Raw genomic sequence first — 20,734 nt, forward strand, 5'->3', positions numbered from 1 at the left:
ATCCTGGGGCAGTATCCAACTGTGTCACTCCATTATTACAAATGATGTTGTGCTAGTGGAAACCAGGTTCTGAACTATGCACAAAAGAAGAATCCGCCTAAAGTTACATTTGTGGAAGCATGGTTGCACAAGCGGTTGTACATTATGCATGTGCAACCTGTTGCACATAACTTTTGGCCAACCTGTTATGCAACCCATTGCACGTAATTCTTGTGCAGTCCATTGGGCAATTGCTCGCACTGCCAGTTGTGCAAGCGTAATGGGCAACCACTTGTGCAATGGAAAGATTTAGCAGAGCTCTGATAGTTGTTTTAGTTTGTGGAATGACACCATTGGAAACTGGCAGTAGTTTTTCATCTGTCTGGCCTGGGTTTAATGGCATAGTATTAAAATGGTTCCCATCCTGCTTTGATGTTCAGTACCATAAGGTAGTACTTTGGTGATTTCTATTCTGCCCCATGGTGTTTGGCTTGTGAGGTGCCACAAGTCTCTTATTTTATCTCTCATGCTGTTGTATATCTATATGAAACTGCTAGGAGAAATCATCCAGAGGTTTGGACTCCAATGTCACCAGTATGCAGGCAGCACTCTACCTCTTTACCACCTAAGAATCCAAGGGAGGCAGTGGAACTCTTGAAACAATGTCTGTATGTGGTAGTGGGGTGGATGAGAGAGAACAAGCTGAAATTTAATCCGAGAAAGCCAGAGATTTTCTAGGTTGGGAAGTCAGCAGGTCTGGATAGTGGGTTGTACTCCTGTTAAAATACTGTTGTGCAGTTTGGGGATTGCTGTCTGGTGAGTTGCAGGTAATGGGTGCAGCCAGGAAAGCCTTTTACAAGCTCTGATGTGTGCCAGCTGAGACCCCATATGGAGCAGTCAGACTGGCTTCTGTTACCAATGCACCAGTTACCTCCAAAGTAGACTGCTGCCTTTCAATTTAGTTTGGACGTTGCAGCAGATACAAAACGCAGCTCATACAAAATGCAGCTCTCCAAATGCTGGAGGGAGCCAGGAAGTTTGAAACATAAATCTGATTTAGAGCCAGCTACTCCGGTTATTGGTAAGCCTCTGGGCCCAGTTCAAATTGCTGGATGCAAAGCCGTATATGGTTTGGGACCAAGATAATTGAAAGGCCCACATTTACTTCAGTCTTGCCCATATGTTAAGATCTAAGTGCTCACTATTAAAATTGATCAGATTGATGTACACAAGAGAGAAGGACTTCTCAGGGGTGGCCCTAAGGTGTGGCACTCACTTCATATTAACTTCTGTCTTATGTACAAGCATTAAAGTGAGTCTTGAAGGTTTTCCTCTTCAATATTACCATTAATCTGAGTTTCTAATTAGGTTATCCGAGAGCAGCTTCTTAAAGTATTCTGTGTGGTTGCTAATGTGGCAATTTTAATCTTTGTTTCTTGCATTTCTTGTGATTGTGCTGGCATAGTCCTGAAAAACAACTATTATTTGCTTCAGATAAATAAATATCTATTTCTGTTATTTCTATAATCATGATTTCAAATAATCTCCATACATCCTGAAGAAATGTGACTTTTTTTCTCTTTCAACTTGCTTTTATCAATCATGTTTTAGAAATTTCCTTGTTTAAAAGAAAAAGTGAAATGCTGCCATGTTGTGCCTACTGGGCAAACATAATTGCTTCATTGAATTTGACAGCACTTGGACATACTTGGACATTCAAAAAGCTTTGTACAATGTCTCTCACCAAAGATAACTTGAACAAACCTAGCCATCATGAGATACAAAGTCCTCTTATGGATCGGTACCTGGTTAAAGAACAGGAAGAAGAGAGTAGGAATACATGGGCACTTCTCACAAAACAGAGATATAAACAGTGGGGTCCCATGAAGGATCAGTTTGGGGACCAGTGCTTTTTAACTTGTTAATAAATGATCTGGAATTAGGAGTAAACAGTAAGGAAATCGAAAATGTAGTTCTTGTAAGTGAAAATACCTTTAAGGATTTGTTTGCTAAGTCTATGGAAACAGTTGCAATATGTAATAATATTTCTTTTAAATACATTTGTCTCTTGTATCACAGCGGAAATAGGAGATTTTGATGAATCAGGGGACCAAGAGCACCTTAAAAACAACCGATATTTCCCACATCAGGAAAGGCTGCAAGGAAAAATACTTGAATTTCACAGGAAGCACATGTAAGTGAAAAGGAATGTTTAATGTCTGCTATTTAACACATTGCCATGCCTTATTGAAAAAGTAGCTTTGAAGTAATAATAGAAGGATGGTTTTCTTGGTGGTGTATGTTAAGATGGTTGATTTTTGTCCCATTGGTCTGTTGTATGAAGATTGGCAAATTTAATCTAAACTGGTGAGTAGTATAATCTGGACAAATCTCAGAACATTTCATTGACTAATAGCTGAGTTACAACAGTTAAAAATGTTGCGTTTCAGGGTTCCCATGTTTCTGATCATGTTTGCGCCCACCCAAACTATGCCTCCAATTCCCCCCCCCTTGTGACAGTTTAGATTATTAGAAAAATTAAAGGATATGGCAGAGATATTCTCTTCAGTAGAAAATCTGGTTTCTAAAATCCCATTTAAAAAGGAAAGAAATGTGAGGGTGAGGTTGCCCAATATATGTCATGTGGGGATTTTGAAGGCAAAAACAAAAAGGGGAAGTGCTGGCTAATTGGCAGATGAACTGTCCAGGGTGGAGATTTATCCCCAAAGTAAAATAGCAAGTTTACAGCAGAAACCAGTAGGAGGGGAATAGTAGCTCAGTCTGTGAGAGCTGCTGCATTTGTGTGCACACATACATACTCTAGAGAGAGTGCCCTTGTATTAACTGAATCATCTCTCTAGCCCCTTCACGTATTAGCCTCCGTGTGATCATGATGATATGGGACTGCATCTGCTTGTCCTGTGTCATTGCCTCAAACATGTTGTATAGGCCTCCCCCTGGTTGTAGGATGGATAAGCAGATTTATCTGCTTAGCGGATAACAGAATTAGACCAGATTGTTTTCAGGCCAGTCAGTGAGGATTAGTCAACTGAAAACATCTGAAGATAATTACTCTGAAACTGCTTTACACTTGTAAACAGTTGTTTGCATAGTGTGGGTCACTTGACATAATTCCTGTTTTCTCCCACTTCAGAAATATTGTATCTTTTGAAGATGTAAGGAAATGCTGCTTTATTTTTAGGCAGCAATTTCTTCTTTTCACAGGAATAGAATACAGAAGTTGACAATTTTAACCTGTAATAAGTATTTCTATAGCCTAGAAGACTGGTATTTATGGCCACATAATTGCTGTGTTCAGACATAATGGAATTACCATGGTGTTCTGTTACATGCATGAGCGCTGTTTGAGTGCTGCCATGCTAAAGGGAAGAATTTTGAAATTAGTGTGAAATTCCAGTTTCACACTAATCATGGTGGGAAAGATTGGGAATAAAACAGGACACCCCATAGTAGTCCTCATTCCATAACATTATTTCTGGAAGCCTTCTTTAAGTGACCTGCTGCAGTTTTACCAGAACTCGGTTTTATCAAAACGTTGTTTCTTTTTTAAAATAGTAATTTTTAACATTAAATTTTTATTCTTTTATCCTATCTGCTGTTGACCGCTCCAAAGTCTTTAAAATATTTTAAATAAATGAAACAAATATGTAACAGAGGGAATTGGAATTGGCAACAAGGAATCTGTAACAACTTTGGCTTTTGGTACTAAGACAGGCAGAATACCAAGAGGAATCACTGTTGCATGCAACTTCAGAGCTGACGTACTAATAACTTATCAAGGAGGTGTTACTTGATTGCTCTGGCAAGTTGAAGAGATCCTGATGCCTGTGAACAACTACAGCTACGATAGTACAGTCTTTGTCATTCAGAAGGCAGGCCCAAGCGCAACAGTGTTTAGGATGACACCAGTCAATTGCAAATGATAGGTGGGTGTGAGTGTGAGATTTTTTTCAGTTGTCATGTAGTCCCAGGGACGGTAGAACATCCAGAGTGAGGTTCAAACAGAATAAAACAATGTCCCTAGAGCAGGGCGGATTATTTTCAAAAATAAATTAAATGAACCCGATTTTAAAATTTAAATCAGATTTTTAAAAGCTTTTTGTTGTTTTTAAGAATAATGTAATTGCAATTAAATCTAAACACAAACATGCTAAATCTACACTTAACTGGCTCTTAAAAACAAATTAATGGATCCGTCATATTCATACACATTGAGTTCCCTATCAGTTAAAGATGGACATTCCTTTCATTATTTCCTCTCATAAGATTGGCTTTGTCCAGCCTGTCTAGCTGCTCTTGCTTTTTTTTGGCATAGCTCAGTACTAAAGCACTTGTTTTGCATGCAGAAAGTCCATGCAAAATCCCCAGCATCTCCAGGTAGAGCTAGGAAATAATCCTGCCTCACCACTTTCCTCCGCTACCTTCGCTCTTGTTCCCGGGCAGCTGAACGCCTTTGGCGTAGGACCAGGGACTGGGCGGACTTTGTCCATTACAAATTTGTACTCTCCTCTTTCTCTTCTGCCATTTCATTGGCCAAACGGCAGTATTACTCAACGTTGATCCAGTCAAATGCTAGGCATCCTCAGCGGCTCTTTGCGTCCTTCAATTCTCTTCTGAAGCCTAATCCACCATCTCTCCCCGCCTCTCTGTCTGCTAATAACTTTGCCTCTTTTTTCAATGCTAAAATCCAAACTATTTGCTCTGATCTGGCCAGCTCTGCTCCTCTTCCAGTTCCTGTTCCTCATCTGTCGGTTCCTCCTGCAAATTTCTCTACGTTTCCTTCGGTCTCAGCTGATGAACTGTCTACAATACTGCGCTCTTCGAAGCCTTCCACTTGTTCTCATGATCCGATTCCTTCTCGCGTCTTTATTAATCTTATCCCTGCTATCCTCCCTTCCTTGCTTCATATTATTATTTTTTCTCTGTCCTCTGGTTCATTTCCTTCTGCTTTTAAACATGCTACAGTCTCTCCTATTCTCAAGAAACCTACTCTTGATAGGCTATCTCTGTCTAACTACCGACCTGTCTCTTTGTTGCCGTTTGTTTCAAAGATCCTGGAGCGTGTGGTCTACTCTCGTTGTCTTGATTTTCTTTCTAGTAACTCTGCTCTGGATCCTTTTCAATCTGAATTCCGTCCTTTGCATTCCACTGAAACAGCCCTTACTAAGATTACCAATGATCTTCTTACTGCGAAGTCTAAAGGCCATTATTCCGTTCTTATTCTCCTTGATCTAACTGCAGCTTTTGACACGGTTGATCACGATCTTCTTTTAGATTCCCTTCATGACCTTGGATTTTGTGGCTCTGTCTATAACTGGTTTGCCTCCTATCTAGCGGGTCGCTCTTTCAGCGTGTTGGCTAATGGCAGCTCGTCTTCTTCTTTTCCCCTTTCAGTAGGGGTTCCGCAAGGCTCGGTGCTTGGTCCGTTGTTGTTTTCTTTATACATGTTGCCCTTGGGTAATCTTATTCAATCTCATGGCCTCCAATATCATCTGTATGCCGATGATACACAATTATATCTTTCATCTCCGGATCTTTCTCCTGATGTTCACGATCGTATCTCGGCATGTCTTTCAGATATCTCAGCTTGGTTGCTTCATCGTCGTTTGAAACTTAATATAGCAAAGACTGAATTGCTTGTTTTTCCTCCTAAACCTTCTCCTCATCTCTCATTCTCTCTTACTGTCAATGATGTTACACTTACTCCAGTCAAGGAAGCTCGTAGTCTTGGCTTTCTATTTGATTCCTCGCTCTCCTTTATTCCTCATATTGAGGCAGTAGCTAAATCCTGTCGTTTTTTCCTGTATAATATTGCCAGGATTCGATCATTTTTGTCTGTCTCTTCTGCCAAGACTCTTGTTCATGCATTGGTTATTTCTCGGTTGGACTACTGCAACCTTCTTCTCACTGGCCTTCCTTCTTCTCACATCAGTCCGTTGGTTTCTGTTCACCACTCTGCTGCTAAGATCATCTTCTTGGCTCGCCACTCTGACCATGTAACTCCACTTCTGAAATCTCTTCATTGGCTTCCAATTCACTTCAGAATCCAATATAAACTTCTCCTGTTGACCTACAAAGCTTTTCACTGTCTAGCTCCTTCCTATCTCTCCTCTCTCATCTCACACTATTGCCCCGCTCGTGCCCTTCGCTCCTCTGATGCCATGTTTCTCGCCTGCCCAAGGGTCTCTACTTCCCCCCTTGCTCGGCTTCGTCCATTTTCTTCTGCTGCCCCTTATGCCTGGAACGCTCTTCCAGAACATTTGAGAACTACAAGTTCAACCGCAGCTTTTAAAGCTCAGCTAAAAACTTTTCTTTTTCCTAAAGCTTTTAAAACTTGATTTTGTTCTGACTTTATACTGTTAGTTTTACCCTACCCAGTGCCTGTTTACCCTACCCTGTGCCTGTTTGCATTCTCTTCCCCTCCTCATTGTTTTATTATGATTTTATTAGAATGTAAGCCTATGCGGCAGGGTCTTGCTATTTACTGTTTTACTCTGTACAGCACCATGTACATTGATGGTGCTATATAAATAAATAAATAAATAAATAAATAATAATAATAATAATAAAAACCCTAACGAGCCACTGCCAATCAGTGATGACAATGCTGGACAATATGGATCCATGGTCTGACTTGGGGTAAGGCAGCTATAGTCATGTGTACAAAGACACAGGCTGAATAGAATTGTTGTTGTATGTGATGGTGAAGTTGGGACAAGAAAAGCAAAGGAGTTAGTTAGGGCAGAGAGATAATATAAGAAAAGATGGTTGGAGACAGAGTGGAAAGGAACAGAGAAAGAAAAAAGGTACAGAGGAAGAATAAAGGTAAGACATCATAGTACAGAAACAGTTCCATCACACTTGCACCACAGAAGAACTATCGTGGTTTCTGGACCACACCCTGCTTGTGGGTCCCTAGTCAACAGCTGGTTGGCCACTGTGTGAACACAGTGCTGGACTAGATAGACCCTTCGTCTGATCTGGCATGGCTCTTCTTTTATTCTTATCCAAAGGGAAGCATGCTCAATCCCCATTCATCAGCCAGAGGCTAAAGGCAGCTGGATTGTGTTGGTGTATGTGTGAGTTTTTAGTTCCTTTAAGGTGCCTTGAGAATTATTTGATTGAAGGCCAGGTTATAAATCTTCAAAATGAATAACCTTTTGCTCTACCAAGAACAAGTTTCTTCCTTTGGTCTGGCACAATCAAGTTGAATGACAGTGTGGTTCAGTGGCTGTTTTCATGATGTAATCCGATTGACCTTGCTGGATTATAGTTTTTTAAAAATTCAGATTGTGTTTTTTTAAATAATAATAATAATATTACTAGCTTTTCTGTGTTTATTCTGATTATTGTAGGGGCCAAACACCTGCTGAATCAGATTTCCAGGTACTTGAAATAGCTCGGAAATTGGAGATGTATGGCATGAGATTTCATCTGGCATCTGACCGTGAGGGGACAAAAATTAACTTAGCTGTTTCACACATGGGTGTACTGGTATTCCAGGTAGGAAAGCAATATTTAATATGTGATTTTTTTTGTATTTATGCGGACAGGATGCCTACTTTATCCCAGAGATAAGAATAGCCATATGCGTGCACTAGGGTAGGAAGCAGTTGCTCCTGAATGAAAGGCAGCACCTTCTCCTTGCTACTGCAGTGTTTTCAACCCAGATATCAATGTAATGCTCACTGTTGAAGACCTAAGTGACAACTACTCAGATGGAGCACTAGGTCATTGTTGCATCTCTTTATCCTGGCCTTTTGAGGTGGTGGAGGAAAGTATGTGATATCAGTATGGTTATCCTACTGTGCTGTGAAACTGTGCTGTGGAGTAGTTGTAGTCTCATTTCCCGGCCTTGAAAGCCAAAAAGAGATGGAGTTTTAAGACAGCGCCTGATTTGGGGAGGAATATTCCAGCACAAATGTAGCCATATCTCTTTTCCTTAAGTGACCAATGTTGATGTAAAATAGGAGTCTCCAACTATTTGGGGCAGCCTATGGGCATATTAGGAAATTTGAAAAACTGTCATGATCACCACCACAAATTGTCTACAGGGGGCAATGGCCAGTGACAAAGGACAAATAACTTGCCCAAGAAACCGTAGCAGACAAGTGGTTGGGACTGAGCCCGAAAGTCTTGGTGAAGTTGAAAGATTATCCACCCCTTGTTATAGACACAGCCATCTCTCTCTCTCTCATATATGTTCACTTACATACTAGTTCCTGTCCTCATCTATCCACCCATCCTTCCTCTTTAAGGCTGAAATCCTATGTAAGCTTACATGGAAGTAGGTCCCATTGAGCTCAGCTGCATGGCTCTGCTCCCATTGAACTAAACCTACAAGGAATTGTTCTGTATATATCCCATCCACCCCTCTCTCCAGCCCTAAATCCCCCCACTCCATAGGAAAGAAAATGTTCTTTTTACTTCTTCCCTGGCTTTCCTCAGGCTTGGACATTCTGTTCTTCTCAGCCCCTGTCCAACCATCAGATCCCATGCTTCGGAATGAGCTGGGGTGTCAGAGAAAAAGCCAGGGAAAGGCCTAGAAGGGGTGGGAAACAGTGAGAGAAAGGGCCATGGAAGAGCAGAGAAAATCAAGGAAAGGACTGGAAGGGGAGAAAAACAGTGAGGGAAAGGGGTGGTAGTGGCAGAGAAACAGCAAGGGAAGGGCTGGGAGGAGCAGAGAGTCAGATAAAGTTTCTGGAAAAGCTAGAAAAACAGCAATGGAAAGGGGCTGTCATGGGTGAAAGAAAAAGTTCAGCAATGTGAAGTGAAAGAAGAAAGAAATAACAGGAGATGTCTTCTTGAAAGTGAACTTTCTTGGTTGGAAGAGCAGCACACCGTAACTTTACTTGTGCTTCCACAACATTACTGGAGGATATCCTAGCTATGTCTTGCCCCTCTTTGTTCTAGTTGGTCAAAGTCTATGGAGTGGGTTTCTGTTGGTGCTGTTGGAGGCAGTAGTGGGCTGGGTAGGAGCCTGAACAACTCAGTGGAATTAGTAGGAAGGGGAGTTAAGCTGCACATGTGCTGGTGAACATCCTGGGCATATTGTCACTTGCAGGCACCATGTTGGGATGGTGCTTAAGCTTGAAATGTGACTGTTTTTTGTACATGGCTGTAGCTATTCTTTCACTTAGGCAGGATCTACACTACTGCTTTAAAACGGTTTATAACAGTTTTAACAACTGTTGGGGCCCAGGAGACAGAACATATACAGTTTTCAAAACGTTTTCAAAGTGTTTTATCCTGCTTGGTGTAGATCTGGCCTTACTCTGCAGAAGGGAGGCTAGGAAAAGATACTTTCTCATAACAGTGTCGATTTCACTTCTTACATCATTTGGCAACAGCCACATCATGTTCCTTTCTTCATAAACAGAAAGAAATTAACCTAGGGCTTGACCCAAATACACAGTTTCTTGTATATTTAGATGAGCAAAGGCAAGAGAGAGATAAATATTCCTGTAATATACCCTGGGAAATCTCAGGAAGTTTTTACCTGGATCTGTACCTTGTCACCCCCTAGGATCACAAGAAAAGCCAGCCTTAATTGAGTGTCTGAGTGCTCAACCTTTGTCACTAAATTAAACCTGTAATCGAATTGTTCAAATGAATTGTTAGCTGCCACCACCACCACCTAATCAGTGTAGAGCAGTAGCACTCAACAGTAAGTTGGCTAAGGCCCAAAGCAGGGGTGTGGGGTGAGATACTATAGGTTATTTGGAATTCCCTTGAAACAAACCATCCCAGCTTTATATATTCACAAAATATACAGAATGTATTATTGTAGTCAATTCATATAGACAAAAATGTTGTCCTAATCATTAACATAGACAGATAACTTCTCTTACATGCTGCAACAATAATTGAACTTGGAATTAGCAATCTCTCTCTCTGCCTTCCTGGCAAATGAACAACATGGAAAACTCCAACTGAAGAACTCTTTGCATAGGACTTGGTCAAGCATTTATAGATATTGCCTGTGAAATTGACATAGTGGCCTCATCGGCATCACGAAGTTGGCAGGGGTGATTCAAAGATAAACCATAATTGCCCATTCAGGAAGGAAGGCAGAAAGAACATTGGGGGCCTTAGGGTGTGAAAAAAGATCAAACATACAATTTTTAGGCATTTTCTGTAACTCAACTCCTAACTTCCTAACTCTCCATGAAAATTCCTGTAGATATATTGTATGGTTCTTTTAAAGTCTTATTATTTTAAAAGTTAAAGAATTTAAATGTGTTTGTAACTCGGATCCAAAGAACAGAATTTACTTAGAAAATAGAGTTGGTGGTGTTTCTGTACATTATTTTATTGTATTTATTCATGTTTATTATGTACATCTCTTTATTTATTTTTATTGTATTTAATGTAGGGTAATACAAAAATCAATACTTTCAACTGGTCCAAAGTCCGAAAAATAAGCTTCAAGAGAAAACGGTTCCTTATCAAACTTCACCCAGAGGTTCATGTAAGCACTTCCATGATAATGTCTCTTCCACAATTCCAAATTGAAATGTATACAGTTTTCCTCACATGAACCAGTTATTCCCAGGACTTGTCAGGTTTGCATGCTAATAAAGGATACATACCTCAGATTATATTTGTTAAGGATTATGTCATTCAATACAACTCTATATAATCTATAAAATATGGGATTGGAGACACAGTCAACTTTAGAGGAGAATATTTGGAATGAGAAAAATAATGCATTATCAGATCAGCATAACAGTCAGCTCAATTTCAAGAGAAAGGAAGTTACTTTTTTATCATTGTGCTTTGTGTTGTTACCAGGTTTATTGATGGTGTCCTGCCATTCTGATTCTAACTGCACATGGGAGGAAGGAATAGGGGAAATTTGTATCTAGCTTCAGGTCCTGTCCTACCCTTATTTAAGGGTGTTACATAGTTTTGGTGCTTACTTTTTCATAACTTTGTATTTTAGAACTTTTAGTAGACCTTCCTTCAAAAGCTGGTTCTCAGTTTTTGTGCAATTGAGGTTGTTCAAGCACAGCTGTGAAAAGAAATGTAGCTCAGTGTTAAAAGACTGATTCATCTAGTCTAAGATTCTGTCATTGACAGCTGAAAATATAGTTTATTTCAAAGTGTTATCATGTTCATTGCATGCCATGCCTATAAAAAGCCACCTGAGATAAGTGAGAATCACCTCCAAACAAACAAATAAGGAAGCTTTTATAAATTAGAAGAGTGTTTGTCCACCCCATCCCACTCCAACACACAAAGCTATTATGTCAAAAAAGTGTATAACATAAGTGTGCACGACAAAAGGCTGTAGCTTAGCAGTAGAGCATATGCTTTATATTTAGAAATTTAAATTCCCAGAATCTTCAGGTATTTTGCCTGAAACCCTGGAAGAGTCATTGCCAATCAGTGTCAACAATACTGGATTAGATGGACAGAGTAAGTCAGCTTCCTATGACCTGATGGGCTAGTAAAAATGCTTGTGGGTCTGTAACACTTGCGAACTCATTTTCAACGCTGTGACATTCCATTTATTTCACAACTACTGGGGTTCTGTTCATGTACTAATCAATAATTCCTTCCAGGTAAATTTTGCCTTAATTGTTTGTTCAGTAATACTTCAGACCAGCCCAAACAATCTGTCCTGTTATGTCTTAATTGTGATAGCAAGAAATAGGAGTGGGAGGTCGTTTGCTTGTAGCAAAACCTTTTTTCAAATGTTCAGTTCCCTCTCTAGCCAGTGGCTGGGTTCACACAACACGTTAATGCATCATGGTTTATTGTGTTGTCTGAACAGTGTTTTTTCCGTATGGTGCATTAACTTCTTGTTTGAATACAGCACGTTTTCCGCAGGGTTGCTTAACCATGCAGTGTGGTTTATTTTTCTCGACCAAGTCACCTTGAGAACCCATGGGTTGTTGTTGAATTAGTCATAACAATTAACAAGCCACACAGCTTGGTTAACAAACCACCCTGTGGAAAACCTGCCATATTCAGACAACTTCCTAACCCGCATACCCTGCAGAAAAAGCACTGCATTCCAACAACACGATAACCCACCCTGTGGAAAAGGCACTGTATTCAGATAACATGGTAACCCACCCTGCGGAAAATGCACTGCGTTCAGACAACATGATAACCCACAGTTCAACAGCAACCCACTTGGTGGGTTAGCTTGTGGTGTGAGTTAATGAATGCTCTACAACAAATTCTCTATGCCTGCATTGAACCATGGGAGTTACTTATGTTACATGGTAGCTAGTATGTTTAAGACCATTGTGTTTCAATTCTAGGGTCCATACCAGGATACTCTGGAGTTTCTTTTGGGCAGTAGAGATGAGTGCAAGAATTTCTGGAAAATATGTGTTGAATATCACACTTTCTTCAGGCTATTTGACCAGCCAAAACCAAAGTCAAAAGCAGTCTTCTTCAGCAGAGGTTCATCTTTCAGATACAGGTATAATATAACCCAGTTCATTTTGCTACAGAAAAATGAAAACAAGAAAAAACTTTTGAAGTAATTCTTTTTAAATTAAAGATTTAGGATCTTATTCCTCAAGTACAAAATTTCTTTGCTCCAAACCCAGAATTGTGTGGACTTTTCTTGAGATTTTTGGTAACATTTATATTTATTGCTTCGCAGTGGGCGTACACAGAAACAATTGGTGGATTATGTTAAAGAGAGTGGGTTGAAAAAAATTCCATATGAAAGGTAACAAGCTATTTTATAAGTGAAGAACATTTAATGTACCTTTATAGGCTATTTTGTGTCTTCCTTAGTCTGTTCTATATTAATGAAATTCTGCTCACGTACAGGATATATCATTGCTGTCAATCAAAGGTCATGTTTTTTTCCCTAGCAATCTTTATTTATACCCCCAGAGGCCTTCGCTAGACCTAAGGATTATCCCAGGCAAATGGAGGGGTCGTCCCTGTCTGCTCCCGGGATCCCCTGTATGTCATTTGGATAAACAAGGATGATCCCAGGATATAGGCCTGGTCTAGCCATTGTTCCCAGATTCACTCAGTTTAACATGTACTGCATTCCCTTGGAAGTAATCTGTCAGAGCCTGGAGTTTCTCTATTCCCCACCTCATGGTGTGTGTGTGTGTGTGTGTGTGTGTGTGTGGTTAGTTGTGCTGTATGTGAGGATTGTGTATGGGGGTATGTGGATTATAGGGGTAGTGTCAGGATGGGAGGTGGGAGTGCTAGTGTGTATGTCTGTGCACATGCGTGGTCACTACCACCTCAGCAGACACTAAAGCAGCCCTTGGGACTGAAAAAATTGTGTACCCATGCTTTAACATCCTAAACAGTTTGTTATCAAGATACCTGAAAGACAGCCTGCTCTCATATGATCGCCAGACGCCATGTTAACATGTCCCATCTCCAAGAGAAGTTATGGGGACACAGGACAGGGCCTTTTCTGTGGAACTCCCTCCCTAAGGAGGTCAGATTGTCCCCATCATAATAAATGTACCTGCAAATTCTACTCAGTATGTTAAGCATTGGTATGAAAATTTAGATGTGCATAGTACATATCTTGACCAGCTTTACTCTCTCTAATTGCAATTCTGATTTTTAATCAAGAATAATTTCTCATAGATAAACTCATTTGATTTATGATGATATCATTCTGAGCGTTACCTACTTACTACTATAAATCTTTATTAGCACTCTTTCCTATATAGTTGCAATAACCTTATGAAGTAGGTTAGGCTGAGGGATAGCATCTTGCCAAAGGACAACCTCCCCCTCCCCCACTTTTTTCACTTAGTTTTTGTATATAACTGATGATGTATTTGGGTTATTTCTCAGGTTCTTATAGCATATTCTTTGTTTACAGGAGGCATAGCAAAACTAGAATGTCTGCTCACAATTTGAATGTTGATCCACCCAAACAGGTTAGTCCTGAAATTAACCTTTTTAAAATAACAATAACAGAAAGATTACAAAAGTCAACCTCTGTAGTGATAGTTTTTGCTTTTTTCAAAAATGTGTTGTGTGTGTGTTTTAATCATTGGCCCTCTTCCATTTTTCCCATTTCTGGTAGTCCTGTTAAATAAGTGTGTACCATGTAGCTTGTAGTAAGTCATAGTTTTTCAAGTTATTCATGGCTCTAAAGCAGGCTTGCCTTGGGAAAATGCCCTGTGGAATTCCTTAACTTTTCTTTCTTTCTTTGAATAGCAGACCTCTATGCATATCATAAACTGCTTATGACCCCCTCCCCAAAACCCTTACTTTTAAAGGAGCTGTGTCAAGTGAAATTGGGGCTGCTGTTTTAGAAGTCCAAGTTGAGACTTCCCTGGGGCTCTTGGAACAAAGCAGTTCTTTGGATCCAGACCAATTTGTGGTCCTGAATATTTCAGAGTATTTCTTATCAGTGAGCAGTTATTATGGACAGGGCTTACATATCAAATAAACTTATTTGTTGCAGAGCCGTGGGCCTGCTAACAAATTTATTCTGGCATAAATTTTTATGAACTATATCCTATTTCTTCAGACATATGGAGTATTATGGGGAGTTTCAGTTTTATATACAGTACATAAGGCGGTAGTGAAGAGGAAGAATTGTAAACTGTGAGGTGCTACAAGACCGTTGTTGTTTTTGCTGCATTAGACTAACACAGCTATCTGCTGGCGTTTATTAATGGCGCAACCCTATACATGTCTATCAGAATTAAATACAACTGTTTTTCAATTGCTTTTACCCCTGGTTATGTGTGTATAGCAATGCAGCCTTACAGCAAAATCCTATGTATGTCTACCAAGAAAAAACTTCAATTATGTTTAATAAGACTTAGTGGCTCAGTTCAGACAACATTTTCCTCAACTGTGGTTTTAGAACTCCATGGTGGAGTTTTTACACCACTGTAGAAAAATGTGATGTTTGGCGGGGAACTCCACTCAACAGTGGAGGTTTTATTTGGAAAATGCTCCACACAGAATATCTACGCTGTGCAGAGGAGAGTTCCTGCACAACTGTTGTGTTGAGTGTTGTGTGGTGCACTCCTTGGAGTTTTCTAATGCATTGAGTTAACTTTTCCCACTGGCTACAGAGTTCTGTGGCAAGAGCGGCAAAAGGAGTGAGTGCTGCTCTAGGAGAGCCACCACAACTCATGGGGGATTGTTTTTTCACATGGGAAACCATTGGGAGGACCGGGAGAGGAGAGAGGGCAGAGGAATTGTCAATCAAACATCGCGATGGATTTTGCTCAACTCCGTGGCAGCCCACACTCACACAATGGTAAAGTTAGAACATGTGTGGGGAGTGCACCTTAAAAACTCAACCATTGAGTGGGGTTTTCACACTATGTTGACTAACGTGTTGTCTGAGCTGAGTCACTGTTGGATTTATTTTGTGAATACCCGCCCAAGTCAGCACACTTATCCAGGATCAAATTTTAGATGGTATTTTTTCCCCTCAGTCACTGACCTGGCATTCAGCAGTAGTACCTTCAACCCAGGGGATGGTCACCAAGGCTTCTCACAGTCTTTGCAATGGAAGACAATTTTTGTTACAATTTTTTTAAAAAACATAGTGTGTAAGCATCACTTGCCTTGTTGACAACAAGATGCACCATGTTGTCCACAGGCATCTAAAATAAAGCCATTTGGATGTGCAATAGTGGGAAAACTGAATGGAGGCTTAGCCACCACAGTTTGGTTAAAAATCGATTTGGGCAGAGAGCCTTGGAATTTCAAGTGAGATTCAGAGTTTGTGTATCTTTTTGATAGCGGCTTGGTTCTCTATCCTCCTTAGGGGACCAATTCCTAATTAAGGAGGAAGCAAGTATATTTTATGGCCAGTTCAGAGCCTTAACAACATTCCTGGCAGCATTTCTATGCCTTTCGGAATCAAAATAAATTTTTGAGCCAAGGTGTGATGGTAATGCCAATTAAATACTTCGTGCACAAGTGCACATGTCAGAGAGCCAGTATCTCTGAAACTCCTCTGGAACAATATATTACCTCTAAGTATCAGAAGCAGTATGCCCCAATACCAGTTGTTGGGAAGTATGAGCAGAAGGTTACTAATGCATTAATGGCCTATTTGTGGGCGTTCCATAGGCATTTGGTTGGTCACTGTGGGAACAAAATGCTTCTCTAGTTAAGCCTTTGGTCAGATCCAGCATTGCTCTTTTTATGTGTTTAATATTGATCTTAATTTCTTCCATTAGGATAAAGACATAAAATTAATCTGAATTTCCTAAATATAGGGAATGTAGTAGTGACATAAAACTAGCTCTTATATTCCTATAGAAATTACAGTAGAAGAGAACATGGGCTAATGTTTGCATTGCACCATATCTGCAAGGGTAGATTCTGAAGTGCCAAGGTAGGACTATAAATCCTGGAAATAGGCAAGGATGAGTTTCCAAGTCCTGACTGTCAGGTCATGCAAGGCATCTTGGTAAAACATCTAACTCATGTTTCACCAAATACATTTCTTGACCCTATAGACAAATAGTACATGTTATCTGTTTAGATGTGTACTCAAGTACTTGATTTAATAACAATCTCTCTTCTTTTCTCCCCAGAGTGTCTCATTTACAGAAGGGTTACAACCCCCTGGGCCTAATGCATGTACATATGCCTCCTTCCATTCGGATAATGTATTATCTACAAATGTTGCCAGCTTGCCCACTTTCACAGAGAGAGATCCATTCTTTTTGGAGCCCAGAATATCACATACAAGGAGCTTGTCAGCAGAAGGAAATAGTGGGATATCGGAAGAAACAGGCAAGAAAGTGGTACAGCAGCCTGGATCACCAATGCTCCAGTCATTCCAAGGTGTTGGGTTTTGTAATGTTGCAGAAAACTGCAGCCCCATTTGTGTTGATATTGAGAATAGCTGTGGTTTAGATGTAGCAGTAGAAAAGTGTGACAAAGAAGGCAGGATTACTTATAAAAATGACAATGATGAGGATGATTTTACCACAGGTATGGCTATTGCTGCTAAACTGCATCAGCCTCAACGTAGGGGTGCCCCACTTGTAAAACTGGTTAACTCCCAACTTCAGGTTTCAGAAGAGTTCATTGATGATGATCCAGCAGAAATCTCCTTTTTTGCTGGAGGGTCTGAAGCATTTTCTTATTTGTATGGTGGTTTAGATTTACCGGAATCAGATCTGTCAAAATGTCTCATGGATTCACCTGCTTTAACTAAAGAAATTCTGCAACAAAATATGCCATCTTCACAGTCAAGTCCTGACAGATATTCCATAGAAGCAGTAGATGATAACATGGATGATGAGTTTGAATTTGAAGGAGAGAGTGATTTTAATGGGAATGAGCAGCCATCAGATACCTCGGAATTATTTGAGGTTAAAGCTCAGGCAAGCAGAATGCAAAGTCTTTTGAGTCCTTCTGAAACTAGTTCACTAATTAACAACCAATCTGAAAGTAGTTCTCTCAACAATTTGACATTAAATGGCACATCATTTTTACCCACTTACAGCTCTGCTAATCATTCTGAAGCTAGTTCTATGGTGAACTTTCCAGCATATTCAGTTCGCTCCGAGTCTAGCTCAGCTTTTCAGTTCACTGACATTATTGACCAGTTGGAACAGCTGAGCTATCCTCCTACCACTACAGAAGACTCTAGTAGTTCTGATGACTCGTGGGATTCAGAAACTGCAGCCCCATTAGATATAAACCTCTTTTTCAGCAATCCCTTTGCTCAAGCTACTGGAGAGAATTTCACTCTTGATTTTCAGAATAATTTGAAGAATCTCTCCCAAGAAGACAAAACAGAAAACACAAACCATTAATATTTTGGTTGATATGGTACATTAAATTAGGCTATCTAGAATCAGATTTTAAAAGAAGTAGGATGTAGATTATTTCTTGCCTGATTCATTCCAGTGATTGGATTTTTTAAAATCTGTATGTTTTAGCTGACCTTTTTTGATCCTCATACTTCTGATTTGTTCAAGGCATCATAAATAAATTGTAAATTGAAGTGTAGGCACTGTAAGTTTACTAATGTACAGTATGTTTTAAACAGAAGATTATTAGACCATCTGTGGTAAAAGACAGTGCACCTCAGCTGGCATTCATAGAATCATAGAATAGCAGAGTTGGAAGGGGCCTACAAGGCCATCGAGTCCAACCCCCTGCTCAATGCAGGAATCCACCCTAAAGCATCCCTGACAGATGGTTGTCCAGCTGCCTCTTGAATGCCTCTAGTGTGGGAGATTCATTGCATCTGGCTTTGTTGAACTTAATCTGGCACAGCCAACAATTGCCCCGATACCATAATACAGTGACCTAAGGGTTGATAATCAATGGGCAACAAGCAAAAGTAGCGGTAGCATGTTTGGAATCAAGATGGATATAGGTTGAGCAGAAGGGACTTTGAACTATACAAGAAAAATCTGCATGCTTTCAAGAATGAAAATGGAACTGATGTTTTAGAGAGCCTGTATGCATCGTCCTATTGCATGTAGGGCGTCACTGTGAATTCAGAATGTAGGCACACTTTACTAGTAACAAACCACTTACTGTTTTGCAGCAGTTGGGCACTAAATGTCTTGAAAGGGCACTTGACTTTATTTTTGTGCTTTGTCGTAGCAGTTTTATTATAATTTAATCAGCTATAGTGCAGAAAGAAGCCCATAACTTAACTGAATCTACATAAAGGTTTGTTTGATAGAAGAAAATGCTTGCTGCAACTTTTATTATAAAGTTGTGCTGCTTCAAGGAAATGACCTTTATGAATGTTGGATGAATGTGAATGCACAAGTTCCAGTCTGAAGGCAGCATATAACATGATTAATATTTAAAGTGATACTGTGTTGTAGTGGTAGAGAGTTGTAGAACTTGGTTCTCCTAGGTCTCCTGATAAACATGGGAATGGGGTTCAAAACTTTGTACAAGAAATAAACTAAAATACTGTCAAAGTTATGTCTGAAAGGATTTTATCTTTAGGCAATTAATTAGGGTTGTGTAGCTTTGTGGTATAATTTCCTAACTCTGTCTATATAAAAGGAGAGTGCAATATATGAATTTATTAGATTTCTTTTTAAAAAATAAACACTAAGCAGAGTGCTTCTGTTTTGTATACCTTGTGATAATTGTTTACTCTGGATTCCTATCATACTTTTAAAAATACTTGCATAGGCTTCCTGACCAAATTTTTATTAGATTATTATTATCAGTGTGCAGCTCACTAAATGGAGTTTATTACCTTTGGCTACCTGTTAGTTTGCTTTTTGTTTCTGAGCTTTAAAAATACATGATTTGTTCTCACTAGTAGTTGTAATAACTGTTATGACACAGTCCTTGTGCTTGAAATATTATATTAGACATTAGCTTGGGATAATAACTTGTTAAGTACATGCCATAGAATGCAATCTTTGGCTGTTGCATTTCCTTTAAATCTGACATCTCTGCCTCTCTAGTAGTTAATTCCTCAAAGAGAAGCACCAGTGCTCTGTAAGGCTAGTCTGTGCTACATAGAGGTGTGTGAAAATCGACTACACTTGGCTTTCCATAGTTCGTTTTAGATTTTAATTATGTGATTGCTTCTCTTATACCTGTGGAGGTAAGTATCATAAAAGTGCCATAAAAACACTTCAGAAAAAAGAGGAACACTTTTTTAAAAAGTTGGATTACTAGGCCAGACAGAAAGGGCTTTACTTGTGTAAATAGTTTAAACTGGAGGAATACATGCGTCTCTGGTGATGTAGGCTAGGCATTGATCATGATCTACTGACTATGATGGTACATGCTCAATTCCTACAAACAGCTTCTGTTACTAAATGCTTACATGAGAAAGGCACAGTTTTCAAATCAATTCTGAAAATTCTGCTTCTTTTCAAGGATAACAGATTTATACACAAGCAGCCAATTGAAAACGTTTGGGACAGTTGGGAACGGACAATATTTTCAGACCCTTCTGGAAATTGTTTTCTATGATCTGGATTTGAACAGTCTCATACTTAATAATACAGGACTTGAACAAAATATGCATGCTATGTAGTTCCCCAAAATGAAATGGAGTTGGTTATTCAATTCTATCAACTGAATCAATTCAGTAAGAAGTCTTTAAAAAATCACAAGCATGTAGTTCTTATGCCAAGAATTCAGACGTGAATCGGCATACACAAATGTTGCCTGTGAGAAGAAATTCTCTCTCTCTCTCTCTCTCTCTCTCTCTCTCTCTCTCTCTCTCTCTCTCTTTTTTTTTTTTTTTTTTTAAGAAATCAATTGTAGGGACTTGAAGGTCTTTTCCCTATGAACTTCTAGCATTTAACATTTTATAACAAAAATAGTTTTTACTGTTAACATATCAAATTGACTACATGCCCCATATGAGACAGAACCCCGAACTCACAAGCTTTAGGTAAGTGCCAAATGATTAATTATTATTAGTGAGATGATTAAAAAAATGCAGTTTGCACAACATCTGTTTGATCTTCAAACTGTGTACCTGTGTACTGATAAGGTTATGTTAGTCAAAATCAGTTCTGATATGCAGATCTGGAAATACATATGTTGGACAAACTCATTTGTTTCTTCACTAGCTTTATTAGAGAATTCAGAATGTGGGCAGTGGAGTGGGCAGTGAAATGCTGATTTGGTCGTTACAAAGAGCAAGAGGTTAACACTCCCTCTCAAAAGCAGAACTCATGGAAGGCCTTAACTTAAGTGATCATATAGAAAGGTGTTCCTTTTATTCTGTTCCAAGGAAAAAGAGGGAGAGCTGTTGTACCTTCTTGGTCTCCATAAATATTCTACTGCCTTT

The 20,734-nt window shown here is 39.5% G+C and overlaps 1 protein-coding gene across 1 annotated transcript in view; it reads left to right on the plus strand.

The window, feature by feature from the left end:
- Positions 1–20,734, plus strand: part of FARP2 (FERM, ARH/RhoGEF and pleckstrin domain protein 2) — a 93,687-nt gene that overhangs the window by 38,068 nt on the left and 34,885 nt on the right. The window contains exons 7-13 of the mRNA XM_063132270.1: positions 2,059–2,173; positions 7,356–7,503; positions 10,376–10,471; positions 12,276–12,439; positions 12,626–12,694; positions 13,829–13,886; positions 16,524–16,776. Of these exons, the coding sequence (XP_062988340.1) occupies positions 2,059–2,173; positions 7,356–7,503; positions 10,376–10,471; positions 12,276–12,439; positions 12,626–12,694; positions 13,829–13,886; positions 16,524–16,776 (903 nt within the window). The remainder of the gene's footprint in view (positions 1–2,058; positions 2,174–7,355; positions 7,504–10,375; positions 10,472–12,275; positions 12,440–12,625; positions 12,695–13,828; positions 13,887–16,523; positions 16,777–20,734) is intronic.

Source organism: Elgaria multicarinata, chromosome 8 (genome assembly GCF_023053635.1).
Source record: "Elgaria multicarinata webbii isolate HBS135686 ecotype San Diego chromosome 8, rElgMul1.1.pri, whole genome shotgun sequence".
In the NCBI taxonomy this organism is placed as follows: Eukaryota; Metazoa; Chordata; class Lepidosauria; order Squamata; family Anguidae; genus Elgaria; species Elgaria multicarinata.